Source organism: Micropterus dolomieu, linkage group LG10 (assembly GCF_021292245.1).
Source record: "Micropterus dolomieu isolate WLL.071019.BEF.003 ecotype Adirondacks linkage group LG10, ASM2129224v1, whole genome shotgun sequence".
Taxonomy (NCBI): Eukaryota; Metazoa; Chordata; class Actinopteri; order Centrarchiformes; family Centrarchidae; genus Micropterus; species Micropterus dolomieu.
The window spans coordinates 14,210,118-14,228,340 of record NC_060159.1 but is presented as its reverse complement, the minus strand read 5'-3'; the positions used below and the strand labels follow the sequence as shown (position 1 = coordinate 14,228,340).

General features: G+C 40.2%; 1 protein-coding gene across 4 annotated transcripts in view; it reads left to right on the top strand.

The window, feature by feature from the left end:
• Positions 1–18,223, top strand: part of LOC123978299 (disheveled-associated activator of morphogenesis 1-like) — a 51,558-nt gene that overhangs the window by 25,688 nt on the left and 7,647 nt on the right. For 3 of the 4 annotated variants that reach the window (XM_046061491.1, XM_046061493.1, XM_046061492.1), the window contains exons 2-17: positions 1,744–2,033; positions 4,581–4,670; positions 9,307–9,378; positions 9,848–9,942; positions 10,492–10,825; positions 10,937–11,047; positions 11,189–11,292; positions 11,595–11,661; positions 11,774–11,891; positions 12,774–12,912; positions 13,146–13,204; positions 13,319–13,506; positions 14,996–15,307; positions 15,389–15,496; positions 16,753–16,782; positions 17,126–17,223. In XM_046061491.1, coding sequence (XP_045917447.1) covers positions 1,848–2,033; positions 4,581–4,670; positions 9,307–9,378; positions 9,848–9,942; positions 10,492–10,825; positions 10,937–11,047; positions 11,189–11,292; positions 11,595–11,661; positions 11,774–11,891; positions 12,774–12,912; positions 13,146–13,204; positions 13,319–13,506; positions 14,996–15,307; positions 15,389–15,496; positions 16,753–16,782; positions 17,126–17,223 — 2,111 coding nt within the window. In that variant the 5' untranslated portion in view covers positions 1,744–1,847. The remainder of the gene's footprint in view (positions 1–1,743; positions 2,034–4,580; positions 4,671–9,306; positions 9,379–9,847; positions 9,943–10,491; positions 10,826–10,936; positions 11,048–11,188; positions 11,293–11,594; positions 11,662–11,773; positions 11,892–12,773; positions 12,913–13,145; positions 13,205–13,318; positions 13,507–14,995; positions 15,308–15,388; positions 15,497–16,752; positions 16,783–17,125; positions 17,224–18,223) is intronic. The other variant, XM_046061494.1, reaches the window with a different exon arrangement.

Genomic DNA, 18,223 nt, shown 5'->3' with positions numbered 1-18,223 from the left:
TTTGTGACATGCTGACGACACCACGTCTTTATTTGCCAGACAGCACAGACATCTTGTACACTTTATTCCATTATTCCTGTTTGGAGTGGAGCCAGCAGGTCTGAGGGCGCGTTCACTGCAGCTGTCTCTCCTCTCGGACTCTGTGTGTTTGGTATGAATTAGTGTGTTGTTACAAATGAAACCTGTTCATGTTTTTGTTAGATTCGAGGTCTGTCTTGTCTCAAAATCTTACCTGTTGTTAGCTTTAGCAACAGAGTAAACTGTCACTCTTATTGAATAGCTGTAACCAGAGAACCAAATGCTCCACGGACAGTTCAGTCTGATCTCAGGTCAAAATACCCTCTGAGGTAAGAGATGACATGCTGTAAGGGCTGTAAAAATGACCAAGCATCTACTGTCACGTACAGCTTTGTACTTTGGCATATCGGTACTATGAGCTGAATTCAAAAGCTATCATGGCAACATGCTCGCAGTATTGATGCTAACGTGCTAATGTTTATAAGGTATATTGTTTACAATGTTCCCCATCTTAGTTCTGCGTGTTGCAATGCTTACATTTGCTAATTAGCACTAAACACGCTTTATTTTGGTTATAAAATAACATAATGTTGGACAAATTGATATTTTGACCTGATGGTGGCGCGAGATGAAAAGTTAATAGACCATCAAAGTTATTAGAAATAGTATTTGTTTATTTACCGAGACATTTGTCCTTCCGCAAACTCAAGGTGGCAATAGATGAAGTCAGAGGATTACCAAAGTCAGTAGGATTCATCCTCAGATGACCACAAATGTCTGCACAAGATTTCATGGCAATACATTGAGTTGTTGAGATCTTTTTGCACCAAAGTGGAGGAACAGCTGACACCCTGACATTGCCATCCCTAGAGTCCCACTGCTAGCATGACTAAAACCCAAAAATACTATCAAGCATTATAGATCTACTTAAATGGTGATGCTTTGGTGCAAACTGGAATTTCAACTGACAAGACAAAACTTTCTGTTATGTGCTCAACCCTCCTCGTCAATGCTGCTCATTTATGACAGCTGATCTCTGTTTATTTTTATCTGTGATAAAGAAGCAGAGCAGGTGGGGCAATAGTCCAGCAGGATTGCACACATTTCCTACATTACTTATAAAATTGCAGCTGTTAGACACCAGGCCAAATGTGCAATCTTGTCTGCTAAGTCAGAGAGTCTGGAAGGGAGAGTTTGGTGACGATGATTATCAGGACGATTGAGGCAACGTATGTTTAAGTTTGACGTAGGCTGCAAATGTTGCAAATCTCACCTGCCATTTGAACAACACGCTGGCCGACTTAGAGACACACCTTATAATGACTCGTCTGAAGGTTTTCAAGAAGGCCTTTTTTTCCTCTTTGCCTGTCATGACCAAGTCTTCAAAACAACAATAAGCCTCACACACCCCTCACCATGGTCATTGTAAACACACCCCTCTAATCATTGCTCGTTAAGTCTTTAGAGGGACACCCATGCTGAATGGGAAGGAAGGGGAGATGAAAAGACCTGAATACACTAATCCTGGCAAATTATGGTCTCCATTTCAAACATCACACTCTGACGGGGCCCTATTGTGGAAACAATATAATTGAATCTTTCAGTGCTTGCCCCCACAGATACTTTCCCTTCAAAACGTATGACCCTACATCATTAACCGTTACCAGGAGCAGAGGGTTTGGTTGTAAGCGTTGAAAACTCATTGTGCCTTCTCTGTGTTTACAGCACTCTCTGACGGAGGCCACACTCTAAGGTGGAGGAGGCTGTAAAGAGGCCCTCAAAGAGCCTCCCACCCTCCCTACCTGACCAGCAGGACGCATCGGACAGCCATGGCTCCTCGGAAACGCGCCGGCAGTGGCCGCGGTGGCCTCTCCTTCATCTTCTGCTGTTTTAACCGCAACGATCATCCGGAGATCACCTACAGGCTCCGGGAGGACTTTGCCCTACAGACCATGGAGCCGGCACTGCCGATGCCAGGATATGACGAGCTGGATGGCATGTTTTCCGAGTTGGTGGTAAGACATTATTCTCCTTTTTTTTGCTGAATCCAGGCCAAAGTAATGGTAAGACTTCAAAAGAAGTATTTTTTTCATGTTTCTGTAAATATCGTTTTAGATTTGACTCAAAGGATTTGTCGGTTATATACTATATTTTCCTTAATGTCAACATAACATTGAAAAGACCAAAACTGACAATGGATTGATCCTATTAACAAGTAGTGGCTGAAGCCTTAGACCTCCATTGTTGTTCAAAAAACTATTAAATGCATTTTATTACCATTGTACTACCACTGTAGTTTATTTTGAGTTAACCCCACAGGTCCTGCTGCTGTAAATACTCACTTGTGCACCAAATGTGTATAAATCCACTGCTGAAAATAGTCTACAACAAATGTGTTTCCTGCTTTCTGTAATGTTTGCCAAAAACTTGCTCAGCTGTTTTAGGGAATTATTGAGCTTAGCTTTTTTAAATGTATATTTGTGAGCCATTGTGAACCACATAAAGGGTAGTAATGTCTCAAAAAACTGAGAGACGGACTAACACATAGTTAAGATAATGTTTTGTTTTTGTTTTGTGTAGTTTGGAAATACAGCTCTTTGTTCAGTTAATATAATAATCTTAAAACCATTCTGTGTTATAAATGGAGGAGAATGGAAGATAATTATTAAGTCTGAAATACTAGGACCTAGTAATGTTTTTCCAGAATTTACAAGATAATTCAAATCTTTGTGTTTACACAATGCATAGCAGACATTTCAACATTTTAACTCAAAAGATGCCTTTAAAATATAACCTACCTCATTGTTTACACTGTACATTTTAAGAGATTCACAAACAAAAATTCACTTCCTCCAGGTTTACACTGTCTCGTGAGTTACAGGGCCAGGCTGATATTCTGTCTCTGTCTTATTGTCACTTCGAATTTGTCGTGCTCTCCTCTCCTCTCCTGCCCCATTTTCCTCTCCCATGGTTGCCACAGTAATCTAAGCATGACATTTTTGCACATCAATGGGCCTCATTCAGGAACTCTCTGCCTCCTCCATCTGCTAATTGCTTGTTTTTGTCTACCGCCCTTTATGAAGACATAATTGAGTAAGTTGAGTGTGACAACAAGGAGGCTTTCAGTTGCTCTGTTTGCCAAATGAAAACCGCCACGTGCTTGTCTTTTCACCCAGTGTGAGCCATCATGTGCGTGTATAATCGGGATGGGCTTGCTGGAAAAAAGACTCACGTTGTGGAATAAGTTGGGGCCATCTGCTCTCTTGTGATCAATTAAACCCGACCTTTGAACTTTGAGGTTATTTTGAAAGAGTTTTCTAAAAATTTGCTAGTCAAGGTAAAGCTTCTTTTCTCATCCTACATATCAGAGGCCAAGACACTCTCACTCGCAGTCAGACAGAACATTAATAACAAATCATACAAACATAAAACTTATATCTGCCATTTATAAAACACACAATTGAATTAGTTGCCCTTTTCCCATTCACTGCTTACTAGGAAGTACGTGGAGCTGATTCATGAGACCAATCAATAGTCCACACAACCTTTTTACTACATTTGATCATTGCACATATTGATTCACAGGCCTTGATGGCTTAAGCAAAGAACATCCTCAAACAATTCCCACGATGAGCAGTTACTATAAAACCTTTAGCGGTCAGTCTGTTGGGTAAACCACATTAGCTTAATCTCCATTTGTTGCTTAAATAGCAACTAATAAACTAAATAAACCTGCATTTAGACTTGAGTTTACACTACCTACTGTGTTGCCTCCTGGAACCAAATTGTTTAAAAGCCTCCTCATGACTTTCTCCTTCTTCCACATGAAGCTCATTTAACATAATTGCCTTAAGATTTGATTAACTCACAATAAAGCACAGAAAACGTATACATTTCTACACTAATTTAGCATTAATTGTGTCCGCTACTGCCTTTAAAATGCTATGATGTAGAATACTGATGTCCTAACCCCCACTTAAATGCCAGTTCTGTGCTCTTGACATGTGAAAGCTCAAATTAAAACTTGCTGATAGGTTTTAATTGCCTTCAGACATTGTCAAAATGGTGAAATGCTCTCTGGTATTTGGTAACTTCCCAGCAGCACCCTTTGTGCTCCTCTAGTGATGCATGTTGTCTCCAGATGTTTGTTACCACATGTTGAGGAGACAGACCACGCCTTACCCCACCCCCACCCCCACCCCCGACCATTACTCACACGTCCAACGCCTGCAAAGACATCTGATTTGATTCAGAGTCATATTGAACTTAAGGTGATATCCCACTGATCATGAAGAGATTTAGCACAAACCGATCTCGAACCGAGATGCAACTACTCACATGTTTTTGTTTTGGGGGAAAACTAAATAAAATTTGCAGTGTGATGGTTTGATACCCGGGTAGTCTGTAATCTGTGAGCTATGTTTTGAGAATGATGCTCTCTTTATCAAAGATTATTTAATGATTATAAAGGATTGTGAAGACATAATAGCTTTTTCTCTTCCTTTGAACCCTCCTCACCAACATTTCTTAACCTTTTCTGCTATTTCTTTCCCACTTTGCAGGATGAGCTGGACCTTACAGAGAAACACAGGGAAGCCATGTTCGCCCTGCCTGCAGAGAAGAAATGGCAAATCTACTGTAGCAAGAAGAAGGTAAAAGATTCCCTTGTGCTTTATGTCAAACTCCACATCAGCTTCCGCAGGCTTGCTGCCGACTGGCTGCTTTTGCTGCATATATCCGAGCTGCCAAGTTTATGTAATCTCCTCTCTCATTGATTTGTTGATACCTGAAGATGAAAACACACACATTAAAATTCAGGGCAAGAAGTTTTGTATAGCAGGAAGCATTATCCATTTGTGCCGGTGGATGAACTGATGCCCAAATGTTATGTCATTAATGTATGGTTACAGGTTTTGTTTTTTATTATTTATATATAAGTGTGTTTTGCCTCTTATTAGATGTTCCACAGCAGAGATGTGGACTCGAGTCACAAATATGATGACTTGACAAAATCAAAAAAGACTCCACTTTGACTTTAACACCAATGACTCGTGACTTCACTTGGACTTCAGCCTTTTGACTCAAATTGACTTGATAACCCTCCCCTAGCCCAAATATAAATTATGATATTGAAAAAAATGTATGCAGCACATCAACACTTCATTTAATACATTAAATGAAATTACATTTGTTGTGTGAAACTGCACCTTTTTTCATTTTTAAATCTTGTTAAAAAATACAAAATGGTACTAAATTTGGTGAGAGAGCACATTATGACTTGTTTAGGACTCAAACTCAAAGACTTGTTACCAGACAGAGACTTGACTATGGACATGTCAGTCTTGACTTGAGACTTGATTTGGGACTTGAGAATTACTTAGGACTTGTAAAACAATGACTTGGTCCCACCTCTGGTACACAGTAAAGAGCTGATTGTAAATGAGGAGAAAGAGAGAGACATTAGGATTACATGGTCAGCATCTTACACCCCTACGCCGCCAATGAAACTAAGCTTTTACCAATACACAGGTTGTGATATGCAGCAGTTATCCTTTATGCAATACTCTTGGGAGATTTTCTTTTTTACAAAGGTCTAAATACTATATGATTGTGCTTTAAAGCGTTACAATGTTGAGGCCTTTGCACTGGAACTCCCACACCAGGTATTATTGGTATCAACAACATTTTGGCAAGAGATTAGCTTCAAAGGCTGTGTTCAGTAAGTCAGAGAGAACATTTTAGTAGCAACGAGCACATTTAATAGAAAACAATTAGCATCATGCTCACAAAACAGTATAAACCCAGATATAATGTATTGTAATGAAAAGAAAACATATAATTCTGTTATGTATCAATTCAATTACAGTCACTTTCCTGTTCTTCACTACAAAGAACATCTGTACATATGTGAATGTTACACAAGGTGGATATAAAAATAGGCATTAGGAGAGGGAGTAAGACAAAGCTAAATTCAGCCTGTTCCATTAGATAATCCACCAACAGATAGGATAGTGTCGGGAATTATAAAGTACACAATATATTGCAAGACTGAATTCACAAGTAGGGTCTTGTTTCAAAGAGCGTATTTTCTCCTAGACTATAATGTTCTTGTCTCATTGTTTGATTGTCCTCCCTGATTCAAAAACAAAGAGCTTGGCACATTTCCTTAAAGGGAGGATTTTTTTTTAATCATGCGGTTTCTCTTTTTTGATAATACACCTGTCCTATCAAAGCATTCGTGTAGTCAGAACATACTCCACCACTGTGTGACAGTGTCATATTTCATTGAGTCCTGTCTTCATGATTAAAGGACTGTCAGCTGATTCTTCTTTCCCTGTATATTAATTCCTCCTCCACATGCAGGAAAACACAGATGCCTGCTTTAGTTTAGATCAACTAGAGTTGAGCTTTCCAGCCACCACTAAATGTGCCTAGTACGGCAGTGTTTCTCAAGGCCATAGGTATGAGTGTGAGGGATATCCTGTCCTGACTAATATGCAGACAGGGCATACAGATTTATGAAAGCTTTCCTACATCCGGTTACATACTGGATGTGAGGATTATTGGGATTTACTATGATTGATGGGTAGTTTGCATGGCAGTGTACGGTAAAGCTCTGCAGAAAAGCTGCAGAAAGGCAAAAGTTCAAAAACCCATCCAAGTATTGTAGCGGTTCCAATTATGTTAAATATAAGGAATGTTATTTTGTATGTAGTCAAATTTAGCCCAGACAGTTTAAATATGAATGAAAAAAATATGTTTTCAATGTGTAATGCGTAATTTATTTATTTCTTTTATTTTTATATTGACGTGTTTATGTTTATGTCTGGATTAAACAAATATGTTAAGTGAGCTTTAGAGGTGCTGGTTGGAAGATCTTTTTTACTTCTGGACAGAGCCAAGCTAGCTGTTTTTCCCCAGTTCGCAGTTTTTATGCTAAGCTAAGGTGACTGGATTAGCTATAGCTTCATATGTACTATACAGACATTAGAGTGGTAACTATCTTCTCATCTAATTCTCACAAGGAAAGTGAATATGTAAGCATATTTCACAAAATACTAAACTATTCCTTTAAAGATTTGCGTGTTTGCCCATATTGTGTATTCATGGCGGCAACTCATTATAATGCAGAATTAGTAGGTTTTGAGTATTTTGGAGTCAATGACTATGATAAGAGGCCTAAATAGCTACATTACAAGCCACAACGAACTATCCCTTTTCAGCTGAAACTCACTTTGTTTTGGCTGCACACAGCATCCACTAGCCAGCAGCAACAAGGCGAGTGATAGTGGAAATGGAAACAGCACGGTGTCTGCTCCCGTTTCTGCTGTGTCCCAAATTAGTGGCCTTATTACGAGTAGTCTCTGGGCCCAAAGTAGCCTCATAAGGCGTTTTGAAAATAAACCCCAAAAATGTTGCTCCGCCTATGTTCAGCTTTCCAAAGAGTGTGCAGGGTTGTTTCAGTGATGCTGGGAAGGTTGGGGAGGATTTGATGGAACAAAATCTTTATGTACAGCATCGACCTGCACAGCAGAGAGCGGAAGGAGTGACAGAAAGACATCAATATATTGCTGACTCGGCAGCAGGCTCTGGCCACGACCCAGACAGATACAAACCCACCATCTGAGCTCAGAGAGGAAGGCGTGGGTGTGTGTGTGGGTGTGTGGGTGTGTGTGTGTGTGTGTGTGTGTGGGTGTGTGGGGAAAAGAGGCAAAGGAAGCGGTCGGTTGTCCAAAGAAAACAGGAAGGCTTCACTTCCACAGGTGCAGCTTTTGTGTGTATATGTGTGTGTAGAGGGGTGATAAGGAGGAAGGTGGGGTCATTATCAGGGCACCAGTGATGAGGCCGTGCTTTTTTCGCAGTCGTTTCTTGGCTTCAGAAGCCGGGGGGAGATAAGTCCGTCAAAGCAGCAAAGCTTTAGCTGTTTGGTTTGGCCGGGCACCTGAACTGATGAAATCATGCTGCAGAGAATCAATCTTCTTCCTCCTCCTTGTCAGCTCTCTTCTAGGTTACATCATCTGCCAAGAAGCAGATTTACTGATCTGGTTGTTATCAGAGATTTTGTAGTTAGGTTTCAAATATCATTAAAAAAAAACAACTTTAATTTCTGAGAGGACAGAGCTGTAACTTAACTTTTCTTTCAAGCAGGCTGTCCTTTCACCCCTAAATAACTGCGATTGATTCCTGTTTCCTAACGTGCCTTTGATCTTTACTTTCTCAAATGTGGAAAAAAATAAACTTCCAGAAATAATCTCCCCACTTTTCTCTCTCATCACGACCCTAAATAAACTGGAGACATCTCAGCATGCTGACGTCCGAGTTGAAAGATGAACTATTTAAGATGCAAAAGGAAACGGTCCCACCTCTGCGTCTGCTCCGCTTATGGACTGAACTTCTTCCAGCACCCGCCTGGTCAGGCTGGCACCGGCCTTGAGTGGAACAGCAGGATCAGTCCTTCCTGTCGCTGCACGATCCCTGCAGACCAGCCAAGGCCCGCAGTTTCTTTCAGGGCAGCCAAGCCTCTGTCGGCCGCTTTATTAACGGACGCCCAATTAGTTTCTGATGGTCACAGCTCGCTTGAGCTTAATGGAGCGAGAGTTAAAATGAAAGCCGGGGGGCCTTTTATGTACAAGCCAAGTTCATGGTCAAGTCATTTTATCCTCAGTGTTTTCCCTTGAGTTAGAAAATTAAATCATCTAAGAAATGTCTTGCAGATTTTTTTTCCTTTTTCACTTGTAACACAAACGTGCCTGTCAGGAGATTAATCTCAGCATAAATCAGGCCATGTACTTAATCCACAGTTTTAATGTTCATTTGCTAATCTCAAGATTTTCTCAAGCAGCTGTGCTCTCTTTTTCAGCACCACCTCCTGAAATTCAGCAAAGCGTTTGATGATAAAATGGGCTGGATATCTGTGTCGCCCCACTTTGAGTCCCTGCTACATTTGTGTCCATTTATTCCTTGGGCCTTCTGTTCCCTCTGTGTTTGTTGCTGTTTGTATGCTTCATGTCTTTCAAAGTTCTCCATCTGGTTTGCAGTTTCACTTTGATGTATTCAAACATGTGACATGAACCAAATAACAACTCTTCCCTTCATGTGACTTTCTGAAATATTTCCTTCAAGTCCAACTTCTTCTGAAACATTTTTTAATTCCACAATACAACACGTTTTTCTAATGAACTTACCTCATGTTCTTTTTTCTCTTCGCATTGGGTGACTTGTTAAAAACCAAGCCTACCTGGATCTCTTCACAGCATCGTTCATTCCTTGTTATTTTCTGTTTTTCAGGAACAAGAAGAAAACAAAAGTGCAACCAGTTGGCCAGAATACTACATTGATCAGCTCAATTCAATGGCAGCTGTAAGTAATAACATTAACTTCATTTATTCTTTTTTGGATTTAGAAATGGTTACAAAACAGTGCTGGAAGAGGGAATCATCCTTCTCTTGCTTCTCTTGAGGTTTTTCTTTTCCTTATTAAAGAGTTTTCTTTATCCATAAAGCCCTCTGAGACAAATCTGTAAATTATAAAAAAAAAAAAAAAAGTTCTTGCATTCATTAGGAATACAATAGAACAGTTAATAATTAAATAATTAAATTATATAATACTGTGATTGTCCACATACTGTCCCCCACCTACTGCATCTGCATCTTCATCATCTTTTGACAGTTTGTCATAATAAAAACCAAGAAGCAGCTTTTTTGCTTTTTAACTAAACCTAGTATTTTGCCCTCTGGGAATTCATTTCAAAATTAGATTCACTTTAGTTTGATTTGATTTAGTACTACTGATTCAGGTCTTTCTGATGTTTCATTTGGTTGCTGAACAGAGAAAGACGCTCCTCGCTCTGGAGAAAGAAGATGAGGAAGAGAGGAACAAAACCATTGAGAGCTTGAAGACGGCTCTGAGGACACAACCTATGAGGTGGACAAATGCTTCCCTCATCTCACTCTGTTCTGTCTTTTTTTTTATCTCCTCCCTGTCATTTGTATATAATATCATCTAGCACCACATCTCCTCTCTTTTAACCTTATCTCAACTTGTCAGTCGCTCTTTTTAGTTCCTCACAACAGTATGTAAATGAGTCCTTTAAGAATCGAACACCCATAAAGGTCACTGCAGTGTTGGTTAAAGATTTTTCCGTACTGTGAATGTACATAAAAGGAGACTAGGTAACATTTGCTTTCTATTTCAGCACCTTGAGCTTTTCACTTCACTTTAATAGCAAATGTCTTGAGTTGTTTATTACATTTACTGAAGATGATTTAGTTGGACAAGGAAACAAAGATGCATAAATATACACACATTTTGCTTTTTGGCATGTAATACGACAGCTGTACTTCAGGACATCTGAGCATTATAATTATAGTTAATATTAAAACTAGTCTTAGTTTAGTAAGTACTGGGATTAAGTCACTAAAACTAATTTGTCACTAAACTAAGATGATTTCTTTGTGCTTGCTCCCCCCTCAGGTTCGTGACTCGTTTTATCGACCTGGACGGCCTGACGTGCATCCTAAACTTCCTGAAGAGCATGGACTACGAGACCACAGAGTCACAGATCCACACGTCTCTGATCGGCTGCATCAAAGCTCTGATGAACAACTCGCAGGGCCGCGCCCACGTCCTCTCTCACTCCGAGAGCATCAACATCATCGCACAGAGCCTGGCCACAGAGAACATCAAGACCAAGGTGGCGGTGCTAGAGATCATGGGTGCTGTGTGTCTGGTGCCTGGTGGGCACAAAAAGATCTTGGAGGCCATGCTGCACTACCAACGCTTCGCCTGTGAGAGGACACGATTTCAGGTGGGTGGGAGCAAGCAATGTGCACAGTTGGGGTTTTAAATCTTTTGCAGACAGATAAAGTCATCCTCGTGTGATGATATTTAACACCTGTAATAACCTGTCCTCCCACAGACACTTATAAACGATCTGGACCGGAGTACGGGGCGATACAGAGATGAGGTCAACCTGAAAACAGCCATCATGTCGTTTATAAATGCTGTGCTGAGTCAAGGCGCTGGAGAGGTGAATTATACACATTAGACAGTTTTTATGCTTCCTTTCACACTAGAAGGTCACCATGTCTCTTAGCCACTCATTCAAGAGACTGTTAAACATTGTTTGCATCCTATTTTTCTGCTAATTTATTATTTTGTTCAAATACAGACAAGTTTGGAATTCCGTATCCACCTACGGTATGAGTTTCTCATGTTGGGGATCCAACCTGTGATCGACAAGCTTCGTTCTCATGACAACTCCACATTAGACAGGTGAGATGGAACAGAGAAAAGTCAGAAGCTGAACAGCATGAAATCAAAGATATGAGGGATTAGTTTGGTGTAAGAGTTAGATAAGAAAAGGTTTGTCTGAATTTAGTAATCCAGAAAACCTTTTAGTCATGTATCAATACAGAAAAACGCAATTGTACCCTCTAATCATGTCAATTTATATAGGACAACACTACTGCCCTAGAGAGAGAATGTATTTGACTGTCATCTTTCCAAGTAAAACTTAAAGTTAGTGCATCACATTTGCAGGCTTCCTCTCTAATTTCTTTTCCGCTCACACTCAGGCATTTAGACTACTTTGAGATGCTGCGGAACGAGGACGAGCTGGCTTTGTCAAAACGATATGAGACGGTATGGAGAGAAAAAGAGATAATTTCCTCACTTAATTCCTGCATCGTTTGTTTCTGTGAAATATTTTGCGGTAGATAATCACGGGGCTGTTGTTTTACTTCTTTTCCTCCAGGTACATATAGACACGAAAAGTGCCACCCAAGTTTTTGACCTCATCCGCAAGAAGATGAACCACACCGATGCATACCCGCACTTTATGTCTGTCCTGCACCACTGTCTCCTCATGCCACGTGAGTGTTTCTTTAAATGATTCATTACTGGGCTGCAAACTTTAAAATTCAGCATCATACACAAATTCTGTCGCACAAAAATAAGGGTTCAAAATCTTTAATGTGTAAAATGTGATTAAAAGACGCCGGTGAATTTAAATTCTCTTGTGATATAATGAGGCAAACACGGTAGTATTAATACTCTCAGAAAATACACAGTACATCTGTACCTTCTGGTTTCTAGCCAAGGATGTTGACTTTGTCCAGATTAGTCGGTCCAGAAATTGGATAAACACATTTCAGGCCAAACTGAATACTTTGCTTCCTCAAAACTAGAGACTGCATCAAGTCAGAATACAGTTAGCCAGCTTTCCCACATAATTTCACTTGAAATCAAAGAGCCACCAAACAGCTGAAGTAGCCCTTTTCCTTTAGTGCTCTCCTTCCCCTCTCTGTGGCTTTTTAATTAGACTCCCCCTCTTTTACTTTCCTGGGACATCAAGAGTGTAATTAACACTTCAGCCGCAAATACGAGTGTTGCAGTTATATACAAGAGTTCATAAAGTGCAAGCTTGTTATGGTACTCAAATAGAAAGAGGAATCAAAATAATATTAACTTCATATTATATAGTGTGTGTGTGTGTGTGTGTTAACATGATGTGCCAAGCAGGAACACAACATTTGTCACCTTGTTGTAACCTGTATTTATGGCGCCACTCTTTGGCTCATCAGTGTAATTTTAGAAGATGCCTTGACACATCGTTCCATTGTTTCATCATTATCAAATAGCCGCTGTGGATCCAACTCAAATCTTTGCTTTCTGAGAGGCTACTGGACATACTAATCCTGAATAATAAAAATCAGGCCAGCAGGCTAATAAACTGTCTCTCCCTCTCTCCTCAGACAAGAGGAGCGGTAACACTGTGCAGTACTGGCTGCTGTTGGACCGTATTGTCCAGCAGATGGTCTTGCAGAATGACAAAGGTCACGACCCCGACGTCACACCACTGGAGAATTTTAACGTGAAGAACGTTGTCCGGATGTGAGTCCTCTGATTTCCACTGAACAGACACATGAATGAGTACATGGAACAGATTACTCTGCTGCCAGATTAAAGAATGGAGAACAGTGTCGTGTTTCCTGGGAAGTTAAAACGCTGTGTGCTCACCCGTGTTGGCTCAAAAATAGCTTCCCTTTTTTTAAGTTAGGATAAACAATCACTGGAGTTGTTCGTGTGGACACTGTAGTTGATTGTGTGTGTCATCCTCTCTGCAGGCTGGTCAATGAAAATGAGGTCAAACAGTGGAAAGAGCAGGCAGAGAAAATGAGAAAAGGTTAGTAAGACTGTAAATGACTTGAACCTGAAATAGAATATGTTTGTTAAAGGTGGTCGCCCATTAAATTCACCTTTTTAGTAAAATATATATCGCTGTGACTTCTCATCACAGAGCACCACGAGCTGCAGCAGAAGTTTGAAAAGAAGGAGCGTGAATGTGACGCAAAGACTCAAGAGAAAGAGGACATGATGCAGACGCTCAACAAGATGAAAGAGAAGCTGGAAAAGGAGAGCACCGAGCACAAGAATGTCAAACAGCAAGTGGCCGAACTCACTGCCCAACTGCATGAACTCAGCACTGTACGTTGTCCTTCATATTCACTGGAGTCACGTTAAAATAACCTTAAAATACAACCTGATTGAATATTATCTTGTATATAAACAGCCAGTGGTGGTCCAGAGCAGTGACAGATGTTCAGATGCCCTAGTTAAAAAGCTGAAATGCAAAAATAGAAACCATTTCACACTTCAATCTTATAACATATTAATTTATTACTTTATGTTGTTGATTGCTCGAAATAGTAACACTAATAGTAACATTAGTATGTCACCATAGTACAAATTACCCGTCAGTGAAATACGCAGGGCCATTTTGTACAATGAATACAATTTGGACACCTGAAATGTATACATTAAGAAAGACCTATGTTTTTGAAGCAGGAGGAATTTAAGAAAGAAACTAATATAATAATAATAATAATAATAATAATAATAATAATCCTTATTTGTAGAGCACTTTTCAAAAACAAGTTACAAAGTGCTTTAACAAGTGTAAAGAATAATACAAAAAAACAAGATAAGAGCATGATAAATTAATATAAAATTAGTAAAATAAAATAAAAGGGATAAAATAAAGTCAAATAAGATTGGGAAAGGCTCTCCTATAAAAGTATGTTTTAAGAAGGGACTTAAAAGAGTTCACTGACTCAGCTGACCTGATTTCCTCGGGCAGGCCTCAGGGCCCTGACAGCAAACGCTCTGTCCCCCTAAGTTTTGTGATGTAATGTGGTCATATTTCTTTGTTCTGGTTAAAAGCCTGGCAGCTGAGTTCTGGACAGTCTGGAGTCGATCAATAGATTTTTGGGTTAAACAGGTGAAAAGGCTGTTGCAATAATCCAGGCGTGATGAGATGAAGGCGTGTAAAATGGTCTCGGTGTCCTTAAAAGTTAACATAGATCGAATTTTTGCTATATTTCTAAGTTGATAAAAACATGATTGAACAAGCTTTGTGGTGTGCAGCTCGAAATTTAAATTACTATCAAACCAAACACCAAGGTTCTTTGCCACAGGCTTAATGTGATTTACTAGGGAACCAGCAGATGGCAGTATTTGATTTGCCATCTGCTGGGACCCAATGACCAGGATTTCTGTTTTGAGTTCAGCTGGAGGAAATTATTTGACATCCATTTTTTAACTTCACAAAGGCATATGCAAACTGAAAAAGTAAAAAAAAACGTGTTATTACAAAAAGCAAGTACTCTGCCCCCCAGACATTGGTATTATTAGAAGCCTGAAGAGGGAAAAGTACACTGTGGTTTGATAAGAAACACCACAAAAATTTTTCTTTAATTATCTTCTGATCCCTCAGGTCCGAAACCAGTGTTCCAGGACATAAGGCATCTGTAGGGATTTGTACAGAAAATATTATATATGAAATATATATTTATAATATAAATATTATATACCAATATATATGATTGTGTGTGTTCTTGTTATGCTAATATTACCATAACTGTAATATTAGAAGCTCAATGTTTCAAATCTGCCCGGCATTAATCTCTCCCTGCAGAGACAGGCAGCTGTTGTTCCTGGAGGCCCTCCCCTCCCCCCCGGGCCCCCCGGTGGCCCTCTGCCTCCTCCACCCACACCTGCTTTTGCAGGTATGGGTCCACCTCCCCCGCCGCCGCCTTCTGGGGGCATGATGCCTCCTCCACCTCCCCCACCCCCTCCTCCAGGTGGACCACTGCCTCCTGCTGGACGCCCACCCTTCGGGGGTATCCCCCCCCCTCCAGGAGCACCCCTAGGACCGTCCCTGAAGACAAAGAACATTCCCCAGCCAGCCAATCCGCTCAAATCCTTCAACTGGTCCAAATTAGCTGAGGTGAGAGTCACAATATTATAGAATATAGTAATGCTGTGTGTTAAAATAGGAGATAAAAATGTCTTATTCTCCTCGGCTCAGAACAAACTGGAGGGCACTGTGTGGATGGAGGTGGACGATGCCAAGGTTTTCAAAATCCTGGATCTGGATGACATTGAAAAGACCTTCTCAGCCTATCAGAGACAGCAGGTACTGAGGATGATGCATTTCATCTCCCAAACTCACCAAATGTCGCCGTCTAGTGTCAGAGAGAGAGACGGGGAAGGGCCAATTGATTGGGTGGGATGGGTGGCTGTGGGCTCAGCTGGTCTGCATTTCTTTTTTGCAAATTTTAATTTCTCAAGCAAAGTTATAGAAGGGTATGGAAGTACTGTGAGGCAAGTGAGAAAAAATTATTCTGGTGATTCATTTCCTAAGTCTGATCTAAATACTTATTATCTCTCCTGTGTTTATGACTTAAGAACAGGTAAACCCAGGATCATTATAAGTTAATTTCTGTGAAAACATTTTATTGTTTTTGTCAGCATTTGTTGTTGTAATAATTATTTTGGCCACAAGAGGCTGAAGTGCACCATTACCATTACCCTATGTTGTAAATAGGACCAAAAGTGTTTTCTTCCAGCTGCCAAAACGTTTTTCTCTGCCTGTTTCACAGATGGAAAAAAAAAAAAGCATCTAAGAAACTTATAAAGATTGTCATGACAAAACCTTTTTTTTCCACTTGTTCTTAAGTTCCCTCACTTGCCTCTCAGGTCATCCATAGCAGGGAGAAGGGAAGAGGTCGAAGCATTTTCAAAAGTCAAAAAAGTAGAAGGGAGAAATTGCCAGATAGATTTAAGGGTTTATTAGATGCAAAACGTTGCTTGAATCATCTACTGGAATGCAAATTTTGCTATTTTTCTTTGTGGTTTTGAACTTTCTGCCATATATGATTGAAAGTGCATGAGTGAGCTGCACGGCTTTAGTTTGCAATTCATTTAGTTCCCATTTCTCCATAATACGTAGTGTCTTCATTACCAAGGAGAATGAGCATGTCCTTGTTGTTCCAGCTCAACCCAACCAGTGTTCAAACATGACCTTCAGCATGTCCAACACACATTATAAGATGTTAAAAAAAGATAATTAACTGGAAATGTGACTTTCACCAACACAAAGATAGATCCTGACTTGATTAGCCTGATTAAACAGAAAAATGCCAAAACAAAAACTACATACTCGACAGATTTCTTACATGCCCAGCATGTGAATCATAAGCATGCATTCATCAACTGAACAACCACATGTCTCACTGCCTCTTACTTCATTACTGATTGACCACCCGTCATCTAAGTGCTGAATGAGCTCTGATTCATTTTGCTGTTTGTTTTTATGGGCTGCAATCATGTAACTGCTTTACTTATTCTAATGAGTGCTTACATCTTCCCTGCTTCTTGCCTGCATTTTAGGACTTCTTTATGATCAATAACAGCAAACAGGTGAGTGCACTTACAGTACCGTAGATGTACAGTCTGGAATTGTGTCGCTCCAAGTGGATTCAATCAGACTTTATTTATATGTTATGTTCATGTCTATTTTACTTACAGCTACATCTTATTACTTAAAGTGTGTCCAACAGAATATGCAGCCTGTGAGACTTTTTGTGTGTGTCGTGTTTGCATGTACTCATGAATGTGTGTTCTCAAAGCCTTTGTACTGTATTTTCACGTTTGGGCTTTTAGGGCACGTGTCGTTGTGTGTCTGACCGTCTGAACCTAAAACTAAAAGGTGCGTGTTCAAATAGCCTGTTGCCCTCTAAGCTCTTCGTCACTTTGCTCACAGAAAGAGGCAGAGGACGACACGCTGAGCTCTAAAAAAGTCAAGGAGCTGTCACTCATTGATGGCCGTCGAGCTCAAAACTGCAACATCCTCCTCTCGCGGTACGTTTTATTGCATCATCATCAAGCATCACTTACTGACACATCTTAGGCTATGATACAGGTGAAACTCCAAAAATTTGTATATTGTGCAAAAGTTCATTTATTTCAGTAATTCAACTTAAAAGGTGAAACTAATATATTATATAGACTCATTACATGCAAAGTGAGATATTTCAAGCCTTTATTTGGTATAATGATTATGGCTTACAGCTTATGAAAACCCCAAATTCAAAATCTCAGAAAATTTGAATATTGTGAAAAGGTTCAGTATTGTAGGCTGAAATTGTCACACTCTAATCAGCTAATTAATCCAAAACACCTTCAAAGGGTTCCTGAGCCTTTAATTGGTCTCTCAGTCTGGTTCAGTGTAATTCACAATCATGGGGAAGACTGCTGACCTGACAGTTGTGCAGAAAACCATCATTGACACCCTCCACAAGGAGGCAAAGCCTCAAAAGGTAATTGCAAAAGAAGTTGGATGTTCTCAAAGTGCTGTATCAAGGCACATTAATAGAAAGTTAAGTGGAAGGGGAATGTGTGGAAGAAAAAGGTGCACAAGCAGCAGGGATGACCGTAGCCTGGAGAGGATTGTCAGGAAAAGGCCATTCAAATGTGTGGGGGAGCTTCACAAGGAGTGGACTGAGGCTGGAGTTACTGCATCAAGAGCCACCACACACAGACGGGTCCTGGACATGGGCTTCAAATGTCGTATTCCTCTTGTCAAGCCGCTCCTGAACAACAAACAACGTCAGAAGCGTCTTACCTTGGCTAAAGAAAAAAAGAACTGCTCTGTTTCTCAGTGGTCCAAAGTCCTCTTTTCTGATGAGAGCAAATTTTGCATCTCATTTGGAAACCAAGGTCCCAGAGTCTGGAGGAAGAATGGAGAGGCAGACAGTCCAAGATGCTTGAAGTCCAGTGTGAAGTTTCCACAGTCTGTATTGGTTTGGGGAGCCATGTCATCTGCTGGTGTTGGTCCACTGTGCTTTATTAAGTCCAGAGT